At 38.2% G+C, this 7765-nt stretch overlaps 1 protein-coding gene across 1 annotated transcript; it reads left to right on the top strand.

The window, feature by feature from the left end:
* The first annotated feature begins 340 nt into the window (after positions 1–340).
* LOC110315570 (protein S100-A9-like) lies at positions 341–2262 on the top strand. Its single transcript, XM_021189594.1, has 2 exons — positions 341–484; positions 2134–2262. The coding sequence occupies exons 1-2, from the start codon at positions 341–343 to the stop codon at positions 2260–2262; spliced, it is 273 nt and encodes a 90-aa protein (XP_021045253.1).
* Positions 2263–7765: the final 5503 nt, after the last annotated feature.

Genomic DNA, 7765 nt, shown 5'->3' on the forward strand with positions numbered 1-7765 from the left:
TTGCAGACCCCTTCAGTTCTTTGGGTAATTTCACTAGCCTCCATTGTGGTCTCTGTGTTCTATCCTATAGGTGACTGTGGGCATCCACTTCTATATTTGCCAGGCACTGGTATAGCCTCACAAGAGATAGCTATATCAGTGTCCTTTCAGCAAGTTCTTGATGGCATATGCTATAGGGTCTGTGTTTGGTGACTGATTATGGGATGAACCCCCGGATGGGAAGTCTCTGGGTTGTCCATCCTTTCATCTTAGCTCCAAACTTTGTCAAACAGGTCAAGGAAATTGAAAAAGTCACTCTTTGCCTTCCAGCTTTATGTTTCCCTTCTTCCAACAGTATAAGATGGACCAAGGATTGACCACAAGTGAGCGCAAAATAATTCTGCTTTATGAGATCTTCAGAAAGTATACTGTGAAAAATGCATTCGAACTGACTGAGAAGGAATTTAAACAGTTTATGAGAACTGAATTTCCAAATTTTCTCGAGGTAGGTCTTCTTCCTTAGTTTGGAGTTTATGTCTGCAACAAAGAGAAAGTTCAAACTCTTTCTCTTCAGGGTGACTGGGGTTGCCATATTTAGTTATTGATCCTTAGGAAATTGTAACTGGACTGTTTTGTGAGATGCTATGTTCTAGACAGTTGTATAGAGTTGTTCATCTGTGACAAAGAGACATGAACTAAAAACCACAGTTAAATTCAGTGCCCTAATTGCCTGGAGAATCGACTGGGTGGAGTTTTCTTTTGTTTGTGGGGTTTTCTTTTTTGTTTGTTTGATCATTCATTTTTGATAAAGCAAAGCTAAGTGGTTATGGCAAAAATGATGGACTTTTCAAGGTAAGGGGGGGAACAGTTGAGCTAAGGCCATGTCCTTATAGAAGAACACATTCCAAGATGGTGATTGACTGGACACTAAGCTTCGAAGGTGACTTGGGATAGTTCAAGGTGGTTCCTTTTATTCTAGAGATCTAGGGCAGAAAATCCAAGGAAAAGGAGCACAAGGAAACAACATTCCAAGATACTTAGCATACCCTAGTCAAACCTGAGGAAAGAGAAACATGGGTGGAGAAAAGTGACACACAGTCCCCAGCCACTATTACATCTCTAAGGTCAGAACCTTAGCCTTCCTTGCATGCCCTTAAGATAGAAATTTTCTCTTTTGGATCATTACTAGTGATGTGGATATTACTTCTATTCATAAATGTGTATTTTTAATTTTATGTGTATGGTTCTTTTGCCTGAGATATATGTATGTTCAGTAAGTGTGTCTGCGTGTGCCTGTGCATGTGCATCTGCGCACATGCATACGTGTGTGTGTGTGTGTGTGTGTGTGTGTGTGTGTGTGTGTGTGTGTGTGTTTGATTGCTGTCTATGGAGGCTAATTATGGAATTAGGTTCATTCACTAGAATACAAATATTTGTTAGACACTATAAGTACTGAACCAATGTGTTCTCCAAAAGCAGAACTTAGATTTGAACTATATGATTACTTGTCATGAATGAGGAACTCAGAAACTTAGAATGCTGTATCAAGAGAGACAGAGGATATGTACAGGAATCTTCTGGTCAGAGGTGTTCTTGCTTTACCCCTCCGTAAATTCTACTCCCTAACATGACACAGGAATTGTTACCAAATCATTTCCCAGTCAGTAGCTTCAGTGGGAGTCACTAATTAGTTGCCTCCAGAGAAAATATGTGGAGGAAGTAACTGAGAATAATGGAGGGAATATTGACTTCTCCACCCGAGACTTGTGTTTATATCCCTTCTAGTTTCCTGTGTTCTCATGCTCTGCAACTGTAAAAACCATTCACCTTTTGCCAGGCCAGTTGTGAAGGAAGATGGCTTTTATGCAGGCTAAATTTCTATTGAGACAAATGTGGGATACTTTTAGACAAAATAACTGTCTTACCTTTGCTGCAAAACAGAGTCCTAGCTCTGAATTTGGAAGGCCGGCAGAACCAATTTACAAAGCATTAATCCCCGCTTAATGTTTCTTCATGAGCACAAATCTCTACACTTTTATACTCAAATGGGAGTCCTGGTTCAGATTTACTATGCATTTGCATTCTTCTCACTCAGTGTGCACACAAATTCTTTTCCCTGGACACTATCAATGCTAACAGTCATCTTTCTTCCAGGATATACTAGATCGTCCTTTAAATAGACTATTGAATGAACCAAAGGATCGCAGCTTTGAAGAGGCTTTGGACATGATAGGAAGAATGGGAATGGTGTACTATAAGAAGATGAACAACATTGCTTTCTAACATTAGCATCATCACATTGATGTGCCTGACCTTGAGGAGGGTGAACATAGCCATGCCCAGAGCTCCTAAGCAGGAGTTCTGCCCACTTTTCTCTCCAATCAGTACTTCAGAAATTTATTGTCACAGGCATTGAAATTGTGGATGTGGGTGGAAGGTTCAGGGAAATAAAGTCTTTATCCACATCAGTGCTGTCCATGTTTCTAAGACTCTTTTAGGACTTGTGCTCCCCATGCAAATGAGCATTGGTAGATCTGCACACTTCTACAATGGTTTAAGCTGTCCATTCCGTCTCAAATATGTGAGCAATGAAAAAAAAGAGGATGTTTTTAAACATATTTGTTCTTCTCCATAAACATGGCACATCTCTGACTTCAGTACAAACTCCCTTGTACCACCTACCAATACTGCCCTTGGGTCTATGGTTATCCAAAGCATCTATTCTCTTACAATCAACTTACCAGCCATTTCACACCAGACCATGATCCTCTTCACCCTTTACCATTCATGATCTCATATCTCTAATATTTGACACTGTGTTCTACTGACATTATTTCTTTGCAGAATCCTTTTTTTTTTTTTTCAAGACAAATGCTGGTCCACTATTAGTGGGGACAGAGACAGATGGGCTTAGCAGCAAGAAGCCTGTTCTGGAGTCCATGTTTCTTTGCTATGTTTCAGTTGGGACATTCCTTGGTTGGGACTAGACCATGGGTGTCATCGTTATTTCTCAGGTGAAAGTTGCAATTCTTTCACACAACTCTGCTTGGTGAAAGTGGCTCAGGGTCGATATTGGTAGAATTTATGCAGACCTTCGTGACACACATGGGAGGTTTGGTTTGTTTAGTACTTTCTGGGCTACCTTCCAGGATACTTGAGTAAAGTCCACTTGAAGACATAAATCAGACATGTCCATCTTCATGACCTATGGAGAAGTATGGCCATCCTCTCCATATGTAGCTGGAGACACAAACTCTGCGGGTACTGGTTAGTTCATATTGTTGTTCCTCATATAGGGTTGCAAACCTCTTCAGCTCTTTTGGTACATTTTCTAGCTTCTTCATTGGGGATCCTGTGCTCCATCTAATGCATGCTTGTGAGCATTCACTTCTGTATTAGTCAGGTACTGGCAAAGCCTCTCAGGAGACAGCTATATCAGGCTCTTGTTGACATCTGCCACAGTGTCTGGATTTGGTGGTTGTTTATGGGACTGATCCCTAGGTGGGGCAGTTTCTGGATTGTCATTCCTTCAGTCTCTGCTCCACACTTTGTTTCCATAAGTCCTTTCATTGTTATTTTGTTCCCCCTTATAAGAAGGATCAAATAATCCACACACTGGTCTCCCTAGTTCTTGAGTTTTATGTTTTCTGCAAATTGTCTCTTGGATATTCTGTTTCTGTGCTAATATCCACTTATCAATGTGAGTTTATCATGTGTGTTCTTTTGTAATTGAGTTACCTCACTTACTATGATATCCTCCAGATCCATCCATTTGTCTAAGAATTTCATAAATTCATTGTTTTAAATAGCTGAGTAGTACTCCATTGTGTATCCATTTTCTGTATCCATTCCTTAGTTGAGGGACATCTGGGTTCTTTCCAGCTTCTGGCCATTATAAATAAAAGTCTCCTATGAACATGGTGGAGCATGTGTCATTATTACACGTTGGAGCATCTTCTGGGAATATGACCAGGAATGGTCTTGCTGGATCTTCTGGTAATACTATGTGCAATTTTCTGAGGAACCACCAATATGATATCCAGAGTGCTTGCAATCCTACCAGCAATGGAGAAGTGTTCCTCCTTCTGAACATCCTTTCCAACATCTGCTGTCATTGAGTTTTTAATTCTTATCCATTCTGACTGCAATGAATTTGAATCTCAGAGTTGTCTTGATTTACATTTCCCTGATGATTAAGGATGTTGCATATTTTTTTTTCTTTTTGGTGCTTCTCAGCCATTCAGTATTCTTCAGTTGAGACTTCTATGTTTAGCTCTTTACCCCTTTTAAAAATAGGGTTATTTTGTTTTCTGTAGTCCAACACCTTGAGTTCATTATATTTTGGATATTAGCACCCATATCGGGATTTAAGATTGGTCAAGACCTTTTCTCAATTGCTGGTTGCCTTTTTGTCTTATTGACAGTGTCCTTTGTCTTACAGAAGATTGGTAGTTTTATGAGGTCCCTTTTGTTGATTCTTGATCTTACAGAACAAGTCATTGGTGTCCTGTTCAGGGTTTTTTTCCTTATGGCCATATCTTCAAGGTTCTTCCCAACTTTCTCCTGAATAAGTTTCAGTGTCTCTGGTTTTATGTNGAGTTCCTTGATCCATTTAGATTTGAGTTTTTTACAAGGAGTTAATAATATATTAATTCACATTCTCCTACATGCTAACTGCCAGTGGAGTCAACACCATTTTTTGAAAATGCTTTTTTCCACTGGATGATTTTAGTTCTTTTATCAAAGATCAAGTGACCATAGGTTTGTGGGTTTATTTCTGGGTCTTCAGTTCTATTCCACCGATCTACCAGTCTGTCACTGTACCAGTACCATGCAGTTTTTATTGCAATTGCTTTGTAGTACAGCTTGAGATTAGGGATGGTGATTTTACCAGAGATTCTTTTATTGTTGAGAATAGTTTTTGTTATTTTGTTGTTGTTGTTATTCCAGATGAATTTGCAAACATCTCTTTCTAACTCTGTATAGAATTGAGTTGAAATTTTTATGAGGATTACATTGAAGCTGTAGGTTGCTTTCAGCAAGATAGCCATTTTTACTATATTAATACTGCCTATCCATGATCATGGGAGATCCTTCCATCTTTTGGGACATTCTTTGATTTCTTTCTTCAGAGACTTGATGTTCTTATTATACAGATCTTTCACTTCCTTAGTTAGAGTCATACCAAGACATTTTATATCATTAGTGATTGTTTTGAAGGGTGTTTTTCCCCTAATTTCTTTCTCAGCCTGTTTATCCTTTGTGTAGAGAAAGGCCACCAATTTCTTTGAGTTAATTTTATGTACAGCTAATTCACTGAAGTTGTTTAACAGATTTTATTAGATTGAAGTTGTTTTATCAGATTCTGGTGGAATTTTTAGCTATATATATATATATATATATATATATATATATATATATCATCAGCAAATAGTGATATTTTGACTTCTTCCTTTCCAATTTGTATCCCCTTGATCTCCTTTTGTTGTCTAATTTCTCTGGCTAGGGTTTCAAGTACTATACTTAATAGGTAGGGAGAGAGTGAAGAGAGCCTTGTCTAGTCCCTGATTTTAGTGGAATTGCTTCAAGTTTATCTCGATTTAGTTTGATGTTTGTGACTGGTTTGCTGTATATTGCTTTTATTATTTTTAGGTATGGACCTTGAATTTCTTATTTTTTTTTTCTATTTTTAATTTTTTCAAATTTTTAATAGATATTTTCAAATGCTATCCTTTAAGTACCCTATACACTCCCCTGCCCTGCTCCCCTACCCATACACACCCACTTCTTGGCCCTGGCATTTCCCTGTACTGGGGCATAAAAAGACTGCAAGACCAAGGGGCCTCTCTTCCCAATGATGACCGACTAGGCCATCTTCTGATGCATATGCAGCTAGAGACACGAGCTCTGCGGGTACTGGTTAGTTCATATTGTTGTTTCACCGATAGGGTTACAGACCCTTTCAGATCCTTGGGTACTTTCTCTAGCTCCCCCATTGGGGGCCCTGTGTTCTGTCCAATAGATGACTGTGAGCACCTACTGTAATTGCCAGGCACTGGCATAGNCTCATGTGAGACAGCTATATCAGGATCCTTTCAGCAAAAATGTGCAATAATATCTCGGTTTGGTGGCTGATTGTGGGATGGATCCCTGGGTGGTGTAGTCTCTGGATGGTCCATCCTTTCATCTTTGCTCCAAACTTAGTCTCTATAACTCCTTCCATGGGTATTTTGTTCCCTATAATAAGGAGGATTAAAGTATCCACGCATTGGTCTTCCTTCTTGATTTTCTTATGTTTTGCAAATTGTATCTTGGGTATTCTAAATTTCTTGGCTAATATCCACTTGTCAGTGAGTGCATATCAAGTGATTTCTTTTGTGATTAGGATACCTCACTCAGGATGATATCCTTCAGATACATCCATTTGCTCAAGGATTTCATGGGTTCATTGTTTTTAATAGCTGAGTAGTACTCCATTGTGTAAATGTACCACAATTTCTGTATTCATTCCTCTGTTGAGGGACATCTGAGTTCTTTCTAGCTTCTGGCTATTATAAATAAGACTGCTATGAACATAATGGAGAACCTTTTTTTCATGAGTGGGGAATTTTGTCATATGCTTTCTCAGCATCTAATGAGATGATCATATGGTTTTTGTCTTTGAGTTTTTTTTTTAATATAGTGAACTACATTGATGAAATTCCATATATTAATCCATCACTCCATCCCTGGGATCAAGCCTACATGATCATGATGGATGATAATTTTGATGTGCTCTTGGATTCGGTTTGTGAGAATTTTATTGAGTATTTATGCATAGATATTCATAAGTGAGAACCTTTTTATCATGAGTGGGGAATTTTGTCATATGTTTTCTCAGCATCTAATGAGATGATCATATGGTTTTTGTCTTTGAGTTTTTTAATATAGTGGACTACATTGATGGAATTCCATATATTAATCCATCACTCCATCCCTGGGATCAAGCCTACATGATCATGATGGATGATAATTTTGATGTGCTCTTGGATTCGGTTTGTGAGAATTTTATTGAGTATTTATGCATAGATATTCATAAGTGAGAACCTTTTTATCATGAGTGGGGAATTTTGTCATATGTTTTCTCAGCATCTAATGAGATGATCATATGGTTTTTGTCTTTGAGTTTTTTAATATAGTGGACTACATTGATGGAATTCCATATATTAATCCATCACTCCATCCCTGGTATCAAGCCTACATGATCATGATGGATGATAATTTTGATGTGTTCTTGGATTCGGTTTGTGAGAATTTTATTGAGTATGCATCGATATTCATAAGTGAGATTGGTCTGAAATTCTGTTTCTTTGTTGGGTCTTTGTGTGGTTAAGGTATCAGCATAACTGTGGCTACATAGAATGAATTGGGTAGAGTAACTTCTGTTTCTATTTTGTGGAATGGGTTGAGGAGTATTGGTATTAGGTCCTCTTTGAAAGTATGAGAGAACTCTGTACTAGTCCATCAGGTCCTGGTCTTTTTTGGGTTAGGAGATTGAATGACTGTTTCTATATCTTTAGTGGGAATGGGATTCTTTATTGCTAATCTTATCCTGAATTATCTTTGGTACCTGCTATCTGTCTAGGAAATTGTCTATTACTTCCAGGTTTTCCAGTTTTGTTGAGTATAGCCTTTTGTAGTAGGATCTGATGATATTTTGGATTTCCTTAGGTTCTGTTTTTTTTTTTTTCTGTTTTGTTTTGTTTTTAAGGCAGGGTTTTTCTGTATAGGCCTGGATGTCCTGAAA

This window comes from Mus pahari, unplaced genomic scaffold (assembly GCF_900095145.1).
Source record: "Mus pahari unplaced genomic scaffold, PAHARI_EIJ_v1.1 scaffold_6202_1, whole genome shotgun sequence".
Taxonomy (NCBI): domain Eukaryota; kingdom Metazoa; phylum Chordata; class Mammalia; order Rodentia; family Muridae; genus Mus; species Mus pahari.